General features: G+C 37.5%; 2 protein-coding genes across 2 annotated transcripts in view; both read left to right on the forward strand.

Moving 5' to 3' along the window:
• Positions 1-2,228: 2,228 nt before the first annotated feature.
• Positions 2,229-17,288, forward strand: LOC140139709 (xaa-Pro aminopeptidase 1-like). Its single transcript, XM_072161415.1, has 16 exons — positions 2,229-2,318; positions 2,848-2,978; positions 3,555-3,665; positions 3,997-4,060; positions 5,633-5,737; positions 6,567-6,677; positions 9,201-9,371; positions 10,306-10,428; positions 10,710-10,877; positions 11,294-11,424; positions 13,360-13,446; positions 13,824-13,889; positions 14,907-14,977; positions 15,755-15,904; positions 16,692-16,714; positions 17,077-17,288. Exons 1-16 carry the CDS (start codon positions 2,282-2,284, stop codon positions 17,286-17,288), a joined length of 1,761 nt encoding a protein of 586 aa, XP_072017516.1. The 5' UTR covers positions 2,229-2,281.
• Positions 17,289-17,780: 492 nt separating this feature from the next.
• LOC140139720 (xaa-Pro aminopeptidase 1-like) overlaps positions 17,781-18,085 on the forward strand; it is a 12,797-nt gene continuing 12,492 nt past the window's right edge. The window contains exon 1 of the mRNA XM_072161426.1: positions 17,781-17,844. Coding sequence (XP_072017527.1) covers positions 17,781-17,844 — 64 coding nt within the window. The remainder of the gene's footprint in view (positions 17,845-18,085) is intronic.

The raw sequence follows: 18,085 nt of genomic DNA on the forward strand, positions 1-18,085 counted from the left end.
ACGTACCTCCTCCTTATCAATAACTCTCGACTCCTCCCAGTTAATTATATGATTACTTCTTGTTGCATGGCCAGCAACAGCTGACTTATTTGTTCGCTCTCAGAAACGTTTCTTTCTGATCTGGCGTGTTTTCTGGAACATTCACTCTCCACGTCCTTTTATGTTCAGACAGTCTTATGCCAAACTGTCTACCTGTTTCACCTATATAAGCCACTACAAGGAATTTCGTACACACAAATGGCTGTATCCACAAGTTCCCCGTTATCTTTTGGGTGTACCAATAGACGTGTCAAAGTTGTATGTGGTTTCATGGCCGTGGTAATGTCATATTTCTTGTAGAATCTCTGTATTCTTTCCGACAAACCCTGCACGTATGGTATGACTGCAATGTTTCTTTTGAGTGTCCGTGTTATTGTATTTCTTAGTTGGTTTCTTGTTTGTTGGTTTCTTTTCCATCTGATCTTTAACCTTTTAGATTGTCCAATCCGGATAACCACAATTGTTCAAAGCTGTCTTAATTTTATTTTCTTCCTGTTCTCTGAGCTTCTCTGTCTTTCTCTTCTGTTACTATCTTATCCTTTCTGACGTAGAGTGCGAACCATCCCCACCTTTGGTGGAGAGGGTGGTGTGAAGTGATGTTAAGATATTGGTACGTATGTGATTTTTTTTCATGTACACCAAAGCGAGTCTGATCTTGTTCTTCTTGTCATAGATGAACTTGATACTTTGTGTTGGGTCGATCTGATTGAGCTGCTTTGTCAAGTCTACAACCCTCTGCTCACAGATCCTGGAAAGAAAACATAAGGACTGACAACACTGGTTCTCACCGTAGCAGAGCTTCACAGGTCGGAACATGCTGAAGAAATCCGACTGACATACGGATGAAACGTCAGTTGGTGAGATTTTTACCATTATTTCACCACTAATCTATTGTTTTTGTAAAAACAATCTGTAATATTTGAACAATAACAAACCTGGTGAATCTCTACAGTATAAAAGTATACATTTTCAGAACAAAATAGTGCAAGGAATCCAACGAGCAGGTTTTGATGAGCAAAGCACTTCATGTTGATTTTCCATGTTCTATATATTAAAACTAGCATTTCTGTGATCCACAGCCTCATCCCCCACTTTTCTAAAAATACCTCTGTTGAATGATTTTCTATATCACTGAAAGAAACCTCTGGCTACATAATGTTTATGTACAAAATATTTCTTTGCAGATGAATTCTTTGTTTTTAGCAAAGATATCAGTTTTTATCGATTTGGAAATTTAGAATTTCGTTCTGGTGCACCAGAACAAAATTAAAACGTATGGTCCATGGAGCAGTGTAATACACATATCATCATGCATAACTCGCAAACGCAAAATCGGAATCAACTGAAATTTTGGGAATATGCTTTTTTCGTGGATATGTACTGAAAAACCGGTGTCATAAAAAGAGGATGCTAGGATCACGAAATACTCCTTTAAGACACAAAACTAGTTACTGGGTTTTTTCTGTTTTTGTGTCTTTAGAACATAAATATACAGTTTTCATCGATTTGGAAATTTAGGGTAAGTTGTTATGTTGGACAAATCAAATTGGCGCTTTTCTCACAAACTGCTCATTTTGGTAGAAATCTGCGCTGTGTTAGTGGGATGCACTTGTCGTCATTACTTTTTAAATTACAATACAAAACAATATCTAAAATTTCCCACTTTAATAGAGTGACCCGTGTGCGATCGGTTAATCGTTTTATTGCCGGGAAACCGTTAGTCCTGAAAAACGGCTCAAGTTGGGCCGTAACAACGTATTAGGGCCGCTACAGACTTTTTAGTTGATGTAGAATATTTGGTTTAACGTGTCTTCTTTATTTAATCTATTCCAATTCTAATTCCAGTTATGTTTAACTTCTAACGAATGTCGATAATATAATTCTACCAGATAGTCGACTTAGCATATCATCGATTTTACGTCATCAAACATTCTTTAGAAGTTAAATATGACTTATAGAATTGGATTAGATTAAATGACGAAGACAGTACATGTTATAACATCCATTCAACATCCACAAAAAAGTATGCAGCGGCCCTAATAGTATTCTTATAAATCATAAATCGCGCGAAACTACTGTTGATAAAAGACACTGAGTAAACATTTTAAAATGGACATTTAATTACTCAATTCCACACCTTTGAACTCCATGTACTTTGCCCCGGCGTAATACCACTATCGGTGCAGGAAGCCATTGATACATGGTTGTGTTATTACCTGAACTACAACTTTGAAAAGAAAACATGAAAGGACATCTTTGGTGCTATTTGGTTGCGGCAGGTGAGTGCAGGGCTGGTAGCTAACAATATGGTCAAGCTGGTTAAGTTCAGTATTACCCGCACGTTGGGTAGCCGGGTCGAGGAAAACTGGGTACAATGTTCGTCGCAACTCGCAAATGTAATGTATTGTAGTCGGATCGGTTAGTTAATGTCAGGAACATGTACGGCAAAATAATGCTCAGTGACATTTTTCTGTACAAAATATCATTACAAAAACATTAATTTTGTTTTTCCTAAGAGAAGCCAATCAGTTCCTTGCAGCCATCAGCTACAATGGTTGAAATATGTTATTTTATGACCTTGATAGAACCAATGTAGCTAGTTTTTTACTTGTATTAATATTTTGTCATGGTGAAAGCAAATTTTCCATTCATGAAATGGTCGATATATTATAAAATCTAACATAGACCTTATAAAGTCCAATCCTTATACGTATACCCTTTCTAAATTTTAAATATTCCTGTTATACGACGAAAAAATATTAAAATCAACCACCACTGGTTATCACTACAACTGCATTTTTCTCACAGTGTGTTTGGCATTGGCAAATGCTGAACCAAGTGCTAAATTAACAAAACCGAAGAAACCTATCGAAGAAAGAAGACCACGAGATGTGAGTAAATACGAAGGCGAATATAGAGACTGTGACGCTGTTCCGCCGGTAAGATTTGTTTGCAATTTAACTGTTTTGTCAGACGGATATGCTTATCTTAAGTTTTTTTCCCAAAAAATTTCAGACTTGTTCATTTTCATGACCATATTTTGAATCAGCATAAAAAAATGCATTAATATGAGTACAAACAAGCCTAGTATTGGCTCAGAGGCTTTTGAGATAGCTCTTGATTTTCTGAGAAAATATCCCAAAACCTGACCTTAGTTATCTTGAATCATATAGGACAGATTGGAGCATACAGCTAACATTATTTTGAACTGGCTTTGATTGCATTAAATTGTGTACTCTGTAAGTCGCTCTGTTAACACGGGATCGGTGGCCGCTAGGGACTTATCGTCACCTGCAAAGGACGGGGTATTGTGATGGTTCATTTCAGATAAAGATGTTACCAATTAACCTTATGTACCAGAGGCATAACAAATATATAGATTATTGGGGAATATACCCTAATCGTGCAAGAATGGTATTTCCATTGTCATGATTGTCGTCGTGATTAGCAACTCTCCACCTTTCCAATAATGACGATTCTACGATACACATTTACATTTCATATATCATTTTCAGTATCTTCCTCCAACCGCCATTGAGACAGGTGAAAGACTTAAAAATCTGAGGACAGAGATGACGGCACTTGGTCTTTCTGCATATCTTGTCCCTCCGGGAGACTCTCATCAGGTAATGAAGACACAGTAGTTTAAAGGCGTCCTTATTAACACAATGTCCATTTTGTTACCAATTGAAAATCCGATACTTATTTTAAAAACAATAAATTTATATTCTGATTCAAACAAAACGGAGATATCTGTTTATGAATTTTTTAAAGGTTTAATTTATCTATCTACTTAGATGTTTGAGAACATTAACCAATAATCTATTAAAATATTATAAACTAAGAAAGAGCACAAATGAACAATCCTATATACCTTCACCTCTGTCAACATGCTAGCATAATATCTGCGTGTTAATGGATCTGATAGCTTCACCATTGCCTTTCTGTATTTAACAGAGCGAATACATAGCACTGAGAGACAAAAGGCGCCAATACATCTCTGGATTCACAGGATCCGCAGGTTAGATTTTTTAAAGTTTTAATATAAGCCATTATTAAGTAAAATATGGTTGCACTGGTCCGGTCTAAGTCTTTGGTTATTTGCCTCATTCAAAATATAATACAATATCAAGCAAATCCGAGTCCACATATGTAGTTGTCAATCAAATTCAGATTTAACAAAAGGAATCATTAATATGTGGTGTGATCAGGCAAAATCAGTCGGACACATTAAATTTTCAGTTTCTTATAGGATTATAAACAACATTTACAAAGTTACATTTTGCAGAAAACCCCATTGAATTTGGACAACCAGTTCAAAAGATGTGAGCAGTTAAAGAGTTTCCAAAACAATAGGAAACAAAAGGAAATACTTCCTTTGCATGGCTATATCTCAAAATCAATATTTCCGGCTTCTGACTGATTTTGCTTGATCGCATCACATATTAAGTCTGGGAGGGATACAATTGAGATGTTTCAAACATGCAATCACTTTCCTTCAATTGACGCTGTCTATCAAGCCTGGAACATAACAATATGCAAAACCATTATTATGCAATAAGCAAGATTTGAACCGTGCCACTGTATAATTATTTCTGGGGTCAATTTCACTACACTTTACGAGGTGACTTAGAATCGGTACCCTTCGTAAGTAATAGGGATTTACTAGAGATCATACTGCAGTTACTGTCCGTTTTCCTATACACAATACACAGTGCTCTTTCCCATTGACGCGTGACCTCTACAAATAGCCCTACGTTAAAAGTATGGGGATATGACTAGTTAACGTCGCTGTGTGAAAAAATAACCGGCCAATATTAAAAGTACTCTTCTAAAGTTCTAGAAAATATAGTTTTTAACATGTCCTAAATTTTTAGCTAATTTAGATGTTTGGAAATATTCGTACTTTGGTGTTTTAGTTAATGTTATAGGTAATAGTACATTGCCTAGTTAACGTCGCTGTGTGAAAACTAACCGGCCAATATTAAAAGTACTCTTCTAAAATTCTAGACAATATAGTTTTGTAACATGTCCTAAATTTTTAGCTAATTTAGGTGTTTGGAGAGGGTCGTACTTTTGTGTTTTAGGAAGGATGTGTAAACGACAGATAACACCAAAAATATGAAGAAATTATTTCCAAACCGTGTTAAGTCAACAATCATTATGTTGCTCATTTTCAAGAATGCTGGTTTACAAAAAGCACGCCATTGTCTCATTTCGTGAACAAAAGTACACATACCATTGTTTCCTTTCGTTTCCTTTATAATCGGTTACCCAACTGAAGCTATAATACGCAAACTTTATTGCGATATCGCACATGAAAACAGTCACATGTGCACAGCCAGAGAAGATCCGATTTAATCAGTTGAGCTGCTTCAATGAGTGTTATCTTGGTTGAATAGCTTTTAATGGGGTTAAGTCCTGCAAAGGTCGAGATGAATTCTACTGTAGACATGACTGCATCATGTCCTTCGTTAAGTTTCGTCTAGTAAAAGGGTATTCGTAACTTACGAACGGTTACTTGAGATAAGAAGGGTTAAAAGTTTAGTAAAAATGGACCCTTGATACTTAATTTTTGGATTTTTTGATATAGGGTTAGCTATTGTGACTACGGACATGGCGGCTTTATGGACTGATGGACGGTACTACCTCCAAGCTGATATGCAATTGGACTGTAACTGGATACTCATGAAAGAAGGTATAGTTGAAGACCGAATCCAAAAGACTAGTTTGCGTCTGACGTCAGGGCAAAGGCGCGGTGTGATTGGTTGCTGACCTGCGCAGTACGGTATTTTTGGTCTGGTTGACAGGACGTCATACGCAAACGTCTTTTTAATTAGGTCTTCAATTATAATTTCATTCGTTCCATTCACACTATTAATATTGACTACTTGTTTCAACAGTATAAGTCTTATTTTGGATGCGGTTTTTACAAATAACTTAACATGTATAACGAGATCGATACTGCCTATTCTAAGTGAACGATTGAATTAAAAGAACACACACTTATATGTACGTTGAGGAAACAAGAAAGCTCGTTACGTTTTATGTTATATTTGATAATCTATACACTTACTGAACACCAGCAAATTTAAAACAAGTTTTAACTGTCTTGCATAAAGGAGTGAAAGAATAGAAAGTTTATCAGTCGGAAGATAATAGAGAATACGGATAATCAGTCTTATAGCTTCTATTCATGTACCTGAATTCCTCTAGCCTTCTCCACACGAAGATATGGACGTCAGTCACGTCACAATATATTGGAGAATATCAGTCCGAGCAACCTCGGACTACTAATCATGATGAAAATAAATTTATGCTTTTAACAGCATTATACATCAGCTTTTACATTCAAAGATATAATAATACCCTGTACAAAGGATAACAACTGTAACCGTATACTTCGGTAATATACATGTAGTTACAATTTAATGAAAGGTACTCTTCTTTGTCATAAGCTCCTGTTGGTGTTGGTAAGCCTCACCGAGATGTTGAGTCTTTTAACATATCTTTCATTACATTTGTAGAAGAAGCTGGTACTCCTACACCAGAAGACTGGCTTGTGGAGGTTTTATCAGACGGTGATCAAGTAGGGTTTGATCCAACTATAATGTCCATTAGTAAGTACTACATGAATTGTAAGTTATACCAAGGGGGTGACACTAAATTCACGGTTGTTCTATTAGCAACGCAAAACCTATGAAAAATTCCGCTGGTTTACTAGCTAGAAAGTGAGGCCAGTTATCGATCCGTTATGAATAATTCATGTTCGACCCCTTGGATCATGTTAATTGATATTGGCAAATAACAACGTTGTTCGTTTTGCGAACTTTGCCTGTTCAATGAGAGTATAGCACGCCCCCAATACATCTGGGCACAAACCAAGCGAAAACGATCCAGTTTAATGAAATGCTACATGATATCCTGTTAAATTCAATGGACGTATTTAAAGTTATAATAACCTTTTGGGACCTTCCATCATGGCGCCTTATTCGTCTTATGCTAGAATTTCCACTGCATCAGACAGAGATGTTACTGTATTCCCATCAGGCACCAGTGATATGTTTTTTCAAAGAAAGTCTACTAATTTGATATGAAATGACATTTTGCAATAGTAAAGTCAAAATTAGGACTTGCTGTCAATAATATGAAGGAAATATGTGACAGAGGCAAGGTGTGAAATACAAGTAGTATTTAAGTTATAATAACCTTTGATACCCGACCTGACCTTCCATCATGGCGCCTTATTCGTCTTATGTATTTCTATTATGCTCTCAAGTAAAATAAAATACCAATCTGCACAAAGCAGACAGAATGTTACTTGGCTCCCAGCATGAATTATTGATTTTATACGGAGGTAAAGAAATGCACAGTGTATGTGCAAGCCGTGCACCATACTCCAAATATTTACGGTAAATCTGAATAGTGGTCACATATGACATATCATGTGTTCGGGAAATCACGTGGTAACATTTAAAGATTTCAGGCTTGTTTACTAGTTAATTGCCATTTGTACTTTTATTATTTATTAGTTAGGTGTTAAAAGAAAATTGTTAATTAAATTTAAATATTGTTTATATTTTAAATGCTGATTGTTAATTAACATATATTTTAAATGCTAGTAACTCGTGGTTGGCTGCCCATGATATCTGTTAAATTCAATGTTTTATGAATATAATTCTACCACGCAGAGGGGGTTACGCAGCAGAATTTCACATCACCTGACTTAGCTAGATTTCGAAGCTCTGCTCTTCAAATTCATGTAAATTTCAAAGTTTATACATTTAATATATTTAATATGATACTAATTTTTTGTTATAACCAACTGGTACACGAAATATACTAGCTTATTACCTATACAGAAAGGTGATTATCAGCCTTCACTCAGCATATTGACATGCCCGGCATATGCAGCCATTCTCCGTCTGGATAACATGACTGTCGCCCTCAATACGTCTGGGCACAAATTTAAATATCAATACGCTATTTACATATCAATGTGGCCTCATGCTAATTAAAGCTGCCCCATCAAGGAGTTCATCTATGGTTATACTGTATAAACCACAAATAGAGGCCCTGCATGAAATTATCGATTGGCTCCAAACAAAGGATTTGCGCCGGTGTCCTTCACCGTAGTTATAGCGGAGTGCAGTCCATTCAATCAAATGTTGTCATCAACCTATTTGATCGTAGTGCAGGGTTATGTGTGTGAGACGAACTGTCACGGTAGATTGCAATCATGCTTTTGTTGAATGCATTTGAGTAGTCCGCCATATTTACGGGATGATACGTCACATGCAAGGCCTCTATAGTAACTAAAGAGAGGTGAGTATCTAAGCCAATAGCGTGATTGAACCCCGGGATTGAACCATGTTGTGACCTACACAGCAAACAACATAACAAGTTGTTTAAACCTAAACAAAGCTCACTACCATTCGCAAGATGCTGTGAACTACCAAATAAAATAGTTGCTAACCTTAATTGGTGATATCTCTAGATTAAATACAGACATCCACTGTCTGATAGTATATTTAGAACTGTGTAGATGAACTAAGTACTCCGTCCTTCGTAGGGGACGTTATGCTGTCGGTCCTAAGTACCGTACAGAGAGTTGTACCTGAATGTAGCTTAGTAAGGTTAACTCCTGGCTATCCAAATCTTTCCGGTGCTTCCTTATGCAGGAACATTACTCTGTCGGTATCGAAACAATGGAAGCCTTCCGTTTGAGGATTTTGGATAATTGTCGTCAAAAACATTAAAAGGATCTATGTGTAATTCTCGCGATTCATAATACGCTGAGCCGCCATCGGTTGCTTTTGCAAGTCCAAATTTTGACCTCCAGGGTCGACATCACCGTTCTAAGCCACCATTGGATTTTCACGCGAGTGTGATAATAATAATGTTGAAAACACCTCCATGAGGGATTCTGTCTGATCAATAGATAGAAAATGGATCTGCTGTAATTCTAAATTGCTGTTTTAGTGTGCATTCATGTACCGTATATTGACATTTGAACATACAATAATGTACGACATTTTCCCATGATGCACTTCGTATTTTGGCCTCTCCCCCAGCAACCGCTGGTGGCGCATTGTTTTGTGAATCAACCGAATTAATGTGTATTTTTAATCACAATCAAAACTAATTTATATCCGATAAAGGTGAATATGACAGCTACAATTCTACCTTTGAGGCGGCAGATGGCGGGAATCCTGTGTTGGTAAGCGTTGTTGGTAACTTGGTGGATATAGTATGGGGAGCTGATGCAGAAACACCTCAACCTGATTATCCTGATGAGCCTCTGCTTATATTGGATTGGGAAAAATATACAGGTATATGTACAATAGGGTTTTTTTTTCAGAAATACAAATTTGGCTAAGATAACAGACTGGAGAAGATCACTATTATTTCACTTCCAATCCTTCCATTCAATCTGTCAATTTCAGGATGTGAAATATGAAAAAGGGAACCGCTAATCCAATTTCAACAAAGGTTGTTGTTGGTGTTGTATTTTTGATTACTTGTATTGACGTCAACCTGATTGAAGGTTATTCGATTTTTGAATAAGTGGAAATGTCGACTGATTCTCCTTTGTATTATACAAAACAAGCGGATTTCTCTTCAGGCTATGTCTTTTATTCTGAATTGTTTTCTGCTAGTGGGATGGCCGCGCTAGAGACCATTTTGTGAAAAAGGCCTGGGGCAGTAGGCCTACGTTACAAGAAGATTTGCCATGCAAATTACCTCTTAGTATCTACAAAAAGTGGTATGGCATGATATAGCGCGATTGGGGTGCCCGATAGGTACCGATGGGTATTTTTATGGTACCCTGAATATTAGAAAAGTGCTACTGTTTTTACTTGAAAGCGATATCACTATTCTTTGATCAGCTAGTAATCGGCGAGAATTGGTAAGTTTTAACCACTACGCCGAAAAGTAGACCGACGTTATAGTTGACATGTGTAGTCTATATTTTGCGTGTTAAAGAAAATAGACAAAGTATAGGACTTCACTTAATAACTAGTGATGCTCCTGGCGATATATCACAAGACAATTCTCAAAATAAAATGTATTTATATTAATACGCGATGTTATAAGGCCCGCCGATTACGAGCTGATCAAACTCTATGTAAAATGTTCATTACTATGTTTGATACAATTTATTATATCTTCACGATAAAAAAGAGCAAATTATTGATACCTATCGGGGCAAGAATAGCGTTAGAGGAACAAATTAACGTGATGCCTGAAATGTTCCATTTTCAGGTGAAACCTGGCAGCAAAAGATATGGGAATATGATGGATCCAATGGACTGGATAGCATAAGGAGTAAACTAAACGAGGCTAGTGCTGACGCAATTGTTGTCTCCAAACTAGACGAAGTTGCATGTAAGTAAGATTATTAACAAAAACAATACAAACTTTGGTGATTTGCGCTGTATAGAATGTGATTTGTTTTAAACATGTTAAATGTTCGTCCCAAAGGAAGTCAGCAACAACCCTATATGTTGGTAGGGCAAGGTTAATATCCAGCCCAGGTCTATGACAATTTGGCATCTTCAACTAAATCAGGTCTGTAAACAAATTTGAAATTTGTATTCTTCTCAAAGTTCTATTGTTACAGTCTGTATGTTATTTTATTGAATGGTGTGTATATTGTTCGCTTACAGGGCTGTTCAATTTACGGGGTAAAGATGTACCCAGCAACCCCATGTTCTTCTCGTATGCCATCATCAAACTTGACGCCATTTACTTATACCTATACGACAAAGATGGACGATTGGTCAATGACGTGAAGACACATCTTGGAATAGGAACTGGCGCATGCGTGGATGAAAGTAAGTAAGGTATTGTAATATGTATGGCGGTTTTAATACGCCATACCTATTACAATAAGTGTGCTGAGGCCTGTGGATCAATGTCTAGGCGTTGTGCCTATTGTGCGTAGCGCACTATAAATCACTGCGTTTTTTCTTTAAATAAATTGTTATAACTATTTTGATTTTCTCTCTTTCTCCGTATTATTATTGTTTTATTTCATTTTCTCGTTTATTTTTTGATTTAAACGTCTACTTTTAATTATTTTGCTGTTTGTTTACTTGATAATTAAGTACCAAATCAGTACTAAATCAATTCATTATAAACTTAATATCAATGCAACTTTCAATTGTTGGTGTTTTTTATATTATATTTATAATGTTTATTCGTCTATTTTTCATTTTTATGTAACATTTATACATCTAATTATTTACAGCTACGGAAGCTCCTGAGTGTGTCACAGTTCGAGATTACTCAAAATTTCTAGGAGATTTAGAAACACTCAGCGAAGACAGAATATGGATAAGTGATCAAATGAGCTACGCCATTTATGACCGCGTACCTGCGGTATGCTTGCTTATTACTAAATCTTTCAACAGTCCACTCACTCCACCATGCACCCACACTCACTCACCCCCCCCCCTCCATCCTCAACCCACCCCCACACCCCATACACCCCACACCCTCAATCACTCATTCAATCAGAAACCTCCCGGATCTTACTCACTTATTCATTGACCTGTTCACTCCTTCGGTGTCACCCCCACCCCCCCCCCTTTACTACTAATATTTCCGAGGATCTGAAAAATGACGAAATTTGTACGTACAAGTCCAAAATGTCCTCGGTGTTGTCATGTCAAGTGCTCAAAATTTCGTAATACCGGACAAGTGATAAAACGGTTAACGCTGCGAGGACGTTGAAGATATAGAGGGGTAGTAGGGTATAATACGGCCTTATTTTTCAGCCGCCGTTTGAGGTTTAGGGAGTGTTCATAATATTAAATACTTTGGTGGGGGGTTGGAAAAATTGGGACCTCGGACGTCAAAAATTTTCTGATCCCCCCTAAAAAAAGGTGGATTTTTTATACCCCCTTTTATGGTCTAAATATTTTTGATCCCCCCTTAAGGTCCTAAACCAAAAATATACATCATTATCAGTGGCATAGATTTGTTTTTGACATTGGGGTTGGAGAAAATTTCTTGAAGTCCAGTGAAATCAGCACCTTTTGCCGACAAAATAAGTTTATGGTAGAAATGCGCACTTTTTAGTTTAAAACGACCAAATATGGGGTTAATTTCGGTTAGAAACCCATATACAGGCATCAACATTGGGGAGGATTGTATGGACCATCCCCTATCAAAATATGGGGGGTATCCCCGATCTACCTCTATGGTCATTAACTCATTAGCTAAAAATTACCGTTTGGAGTTATTAATCATTGGAGTCATAGTGTTACACCCAAATTGTAAAGTGTGCACATTTTGTTGATTTGTAGCTTGGGATTCCAAAATTGAATACTTAACATTCATGCGCGCGGAGCGCACAAAAATTTTGGAATGTACATGCCTTCTCGTACATTTTACCCCAGAATTTTACCCTTAAATTTTTGATCCCCCCCTTTTAGGACCCAAAATGTTTTTGATCCCCCACCCCAATATTTTCCAACCCCCCCCCCACCAAAGTATTTATGAACACTCCTTAAGTAGCGAGGACGCGAGTTTAGGTCTTCGTTCGGTCCTCGGTGTAGTGTTATGTTGAGTCCTTGAAAGTATGGCAAAGTAAACGCAGCCCAACTGACTCAAACATTTACTTTATCTTTCACGCATTCCCCCGTCCCATATTCATTCACTCAAAAGCTCTCAAACAGTCCCTCATTCACTCACGTACACACAAGCAAGCACACTCCCATTCACAAACTCACGCCCGATTCACCCATCACTCACCCAACTAACCAAGCAATAAATCAACAGCGATTAAGGTTCGTTGCAGTCTCTTTTTGCTACGTTGAGAAGTCTTGTTGCATTTTCCATCTGCCGAATTTGATATGTGCTCAGGCGAACCTTTTAAATGTTATACCTATTACTAGGTAATCACTATAAAGACGTCTGACGTCATCTGACAATCAAACTCGAGCACGGTTTATTTACAAGTTTCGTAATGATGAGTTCCTGAACGCGGCGGTAAAACAAGGCGCCTTATGGTTAATTTTGCACCTTCAAATACACAAACCGTCTCATTTCCTGACGGCACCATGTAAACAATGCCTATACAAAAGTTGCCTTTTGGCCTTGCAAAAGTACGTAATGTTTCGCCATTTTCTGCGATTCCTTTTTTCCGATCGGCATCAGATGAATCAACCTTCCTTATACGCGCTATTATTAACCAATCAAGGGTCGTCAGTGACAGTGACGTCACGTCAGACGTAATCTAGTCTTTTTTAAATTCTTAGTACAGTATTGTAAGAATAATGTTAAACATAATAAGATTATTTTTTCCTACAGACAGTGCGATATTTAATGGCATCGCCGGTTCTCCACATGAAAGCCGTGAAAAGTCCAAAAGAAATAGAAGGAATGAACAATGCTCATGTAAGAGATTTTTATTATAATTTTTATTAATGTGGGTGTGTGTTGTGTCTGCCTTCATAAAATTATCTGGTTTCCAGTCGCTAGATTTTCCGAGTCAAAATTGACCCAAAATCGTGTCTAGATGATCAGGTCAAAGTTGAGTCGGAAATCTAATTTCACTTGTCAAATCGACTAGATGTATGGTGTGCGGTTACGAGGTGGTGTGGGATGTTTATGGAGGTGGTTGGTGGTGGGAGTATGTGGGTGCAGGTGGGTGTAGATGTTTGTGGGTAGGCCTACTGGGGTCTGCGTGTCTGGTATATATATGCCTATATATTGCATATCCTAGCTATAGTGAACATTCTATTGTCTTACCATAATTTATTTTTATGTTACAGTTCAAAGATTCCATCGTCCTCTGCGAATTGGGAGCTTGGTTACAAGAAACTATGGATGAACTAGAGGTATGGATAAGTTCAAGTTGACTCTATAAGGAATTAGTGAAATAGTGCACATATGTAAAGGCACGTACAACGTAATGGACTATCCTTAAGTTTAGTATATTTCATTATGTTGCACGTGCCTTAAAGAATATGCACTATTTCACGTGTAGCATACTTATGTAGTGAAACTGTCAACATTGAAAAACATACGTGACTGTACAAGATCGTCAAGGTCAAATATTGATTTGTCACATTCTATTGTCATTGTCATTCATGCACTGCTTTTGGCTAAACAGTCTATACCTGTTGGCATTTCAGCGACAGATAGAAATCCTCAGAGTGCACTAAAGTTGTACAACTCAGTGATAAGGAAACTTTGTATGCGGCATATACAACGTAGTGTGGCTTGAATGACGCAATAGCAGTGCGAATCGTAAAATATTCATAAATTCTAAACGTACTGCATATAACTCAAATGGTCTTCCTGTTGTTGCGATTTAACACACCTCCTTGAATTGGCTCTTCAATCAGAGATATACTGTACAAAAGTGTATTTGCCTTCTATAATTGAAGATCGAATTGATTAGTTTGCGTATGACATCCTGTCAACCAGACCACAAATGCCGTACTGCACAGGTCAGCAACCAATCACGCCGCGCCTTTGCCCTGACGTCAGACGCGAACTAGTCTTTTTAATTCGGTCTTCAATTATAATTGCAACATTACTGCTCCAACAATTAATCAATTGACCTTTTGGTAAATCCCATGCCTATGCGAGTAGACTGAGCCCGTTTAGCGAGCATCGTTACTGCGCATTTCAAAGCCATGGACTGCGTAATAACAATGTGCGCATCGGCGTGACGCAAAGTCTTGTGGGACTTACCGAAAAAAGTCAATAGGAAAATAGTTTACATTGACGATTCTTATCAGACTCTAGTACTAGCAAGAAAAAAAGTGCAAACAAAAATGATACTGAAGTCATATTTACAATTTAAAATCTGGGTAAATAACGGTGCGTGTTTTATGTATTTTTAATAGGACCCTGCGGTTGGAGACATCGAAGTTCTTAGTGAATTAATCGTGGCAGACAAAGCTATGAAGTTACGCGAGTAAGAGAACAGTTATTGTCTATGTACACGATGGGTATTGTCATTTTTGGAAAGCAATACTAATTATTCTAAAGACTTCACAAAAGTAATAATGCCGTTCCAATATACGCCTAGAGCCAACAACTATAAGTATAAGAGTTAATCAATAACTAATAATGAATCGTATTCACAATATTTTAACATAGAAAGAAAGGTGGTTTATGTACGCGCATTTCCATTCGCCCAATATCGTTCAATATTAACAACATATCATATAAAGGCAACACAAGTCTTGGCGTTATTATTATCTAGATCATGTCAATATGGACCATTCTATAATTGACACCTTCCTGTCGTCGATGGGGTGAACATCATATCACATCGATATCATCGTTATCACGTATTATAAAATATCGAAAGCGATGTCAAAATGGCCTGGGTACCACTCAATTGTAAAATCAAGAAAGCGATGTCAAGGAGAGCCTGATATCGATGTTCGCCCCATCAACGGCAGGAAATTGCCAATCATACACATGGTCTTTAATGCAGTATACCTTCATATTGTCACGGTTAGTAATCACATTTGCATATTTGGGTTCTCAATCTGCTATTCCAGTTGGAATTCATATACCCTTATGGGAGACTTTAATACTCCACCAGGGAGAATAAATTGTAAATTGGGTTACCTAAATGGGGCGACTCATTTTGAGATCTACACTCTGTGTGGGAGATTAAGATCATGTCCTCCATAATGGATGTAAAAACTTTGACTTGAATATAACCCATTATTCTGTGCAGGGCAATGCCGGATAACGAAGGACTGAGTTTTGGAGCAATCTCCGCTTTTGGACCAAATGGTGCTGTCATTCATTATAAGTCTACAGAGGAATCCAACGTACCTATTACTAATCAGGGTACATTCCTATTTGACTCAGGGAGTCAATATCTGTAAGTCTACTAATGAACCCCTATTAATAATCAGGGTACATTCCTATGACTAATCAGGGTACATTCCTATGACTAATCAGGGTACATTTCCTATGACTAATCAGGGTATATTCCTATTTGACTCAGGGAAATCAATATCTGTAAGTCTACCAATGAACCCAACGTACCTATTAATAATCAGGGTACATTCCTATTTGACGGGAGTCAATATCTGTAAGTTACCAATGAATCCAACGTACTAACCAGGGTACATTTCTATTTGACTCAGGGAGTCAATACCTGTAAGTTGATGTTACGGAAGCAGCCGAATGGTCAAAAAAGTCCGAAATTGGCTAATAAAGGGATTAGGGTATTTTATGATTAGTTTATAGGGCAAGGTTAGGATTAGTATCAGTGTTAGGACTTTTATTCGGCCCAGGTTATAATTTAGGGTTAGGGTTAGTGCTAGAGATACGGAGAGTTTATGGTCAGAATTAACAATGAAGATTATTAAGTTAGGGTTAGGTTTGCTTTACGGGTAGGGTTAGGTTTAAGTTGGCGGTTAGGCTTAGGGCTTGGGTTATAATAGTTACGGATGAAGGATGTGTAGAAATAGGGTTCACATATGGGCTCTTTTTGTTTTTATTTCGGATTAATGACTACCAAAACAACCAATTTGGCTTAAGTGTAAGTTTGGCATTGTGTAAACATTGCAAATAATGCCATAATATGCGCTTTGAAAAATAAAATTAACCAAGATATCGTACATTGTGACTTTATTAGTACACACATTTGCATCTATTTTCAGTGATGGCACCGTGGACATCACACGTACGTTTCATTTCGGCGAGCCTTCAGCGTTTGTTAAGGTAAGTTTTTCTTGACTGCGATTATCACTTATATCATCTCATAAATCATCTTGGTTATTTCATTCGCTAGTAAAAAAAGTTAAAAATGACTCAACCTCTATTATCGTTTATTTCTTCCAGGAAGCGTACACGTGTTCTCCTTGGTCATATTGATTTAGCGCTTGGAACATTCAGAACGGGAATTTATGGTATCTGTTATAGAATTGTATAAATTGAATAAAATAATATAATAGTACCAAACGAGAACAATTTGACGAATTCAGAGGAGAACTTGAAGAAGCGTTTAGGAAGTAATTTGATAAAAATAATTTGAAGAGTTCGAAGAAGAGAAGAGAAAAAGAAAAGACGAATTTGAGGAAGACGAACATGGAGAACACAGAGAAAAGAACAAGGTTGAAAATATATGGAAGAGAAGAAGAGAGAAGAAGGACAAGAACAAGAAGACGACGGAGAAGAATAAGAGGGAAAGAGGAAGAAGGAAGACGAAAAAGAGGAGAGGCGAACTAGAAGGAAGGCGAAATGGAACGCTATATTAACAGAACCAATAGAAGAGCTGAGAAGGTGGAAATAACATATTTTGCACTATATCGATGACTTTTTTCTTGTAGGTCGCGAAATCGATGTCTTGGCAAGAGAGCCTTTGTGGCGTAATGGCCTTGACTACAACCACGGGACTGGACACGGGATTGGTCATTTCTTGAATGTGCATGAACGTAGGTATAATATTGGAGAAGGAGAGGCTTCAGTTTGCGCAGGAGATATTTAACAAGCTTTTTGCGTTGTAGAGTTAAGCATTAATACACAATTTACGAAACAGCTTTTGATAGGTTCTTCATTTTAAGATCTTCCTAGCGAAAGACAATCAATCTATAATACTTCGTTAAAATTTAATACATCATATCCAATTATTGTCAAATTTTCTAGAACCTGCTAGAATAAGAATTGGTTATCGTTCACATGAAGAACCACTGGAGCTTGGAATGTTTCAATCAGACGGTAAGTGTTTTTGTCACCTTAGTCCATGGTTTATGTTTACAAGATGTCGGATCGCGACGACTGCGATTCCTGGGACGTGTCCTGAGGATGCAGGAGGTGAGCCATGCGGGAGATATGCTCTCTGCAGTCTGCACCACATTGCATGGTGGGGAAGACCTGGGGAGGGGCATCCTGCTTGTCTTGTGTGCAAAAGCTGTTGGGGGATTTCGACGGCTTTCTGCAGATCGTAGTACATCATGTACATGGAGAAACTTTGTATTCGCATGCTTCGCAGCCGAATGAAATGAAATGAATGATGTCCGATATAATAATGGCGAAATCAAATCAAGAGTGTCGT

Source organism: Amphiura filiformis, chromosome 2 (assembly GCF_039555335.1).
Source record: "Amphiura filiformis chromosome 2, Afil_fr2py, whole genome shotgun sequence".
Classification (NCBI taxonomy): Eukaryota; Metazoa; Echinodermata; class Ophiuroidea; order Amphilepidida; family Amphiuridae; genus Amphiura; species Amphiura filiformis.

What these genes read in the sequence shown, in the direction of transcription:
- LOC140139709 (XM_072161415.1), top strand. Translation starts at nt 2,282, where the DNA reads ATGAAAGGACATCTTTGGTGCTATTTGGTTGCGGCAG. An exon ending in GTGCTATTTGGTTGCGGCAG is followed by an intron (nt 2,319 to 2,847) that starts GTGAGTGCAGGG and finishes TTTTTCTCACAG; the next exon opens with TGTGTTTGGCATTGGCAAAT. An exon ending in ACTGTGACGCTGTTCCGCCG is followed by an intron (nt 2,979 to 3,554) that starts GTAAGATTTGTT and finishes TATCATTTTCAG; the next exon opens with TATCTTCCTCCAACCGCCAT.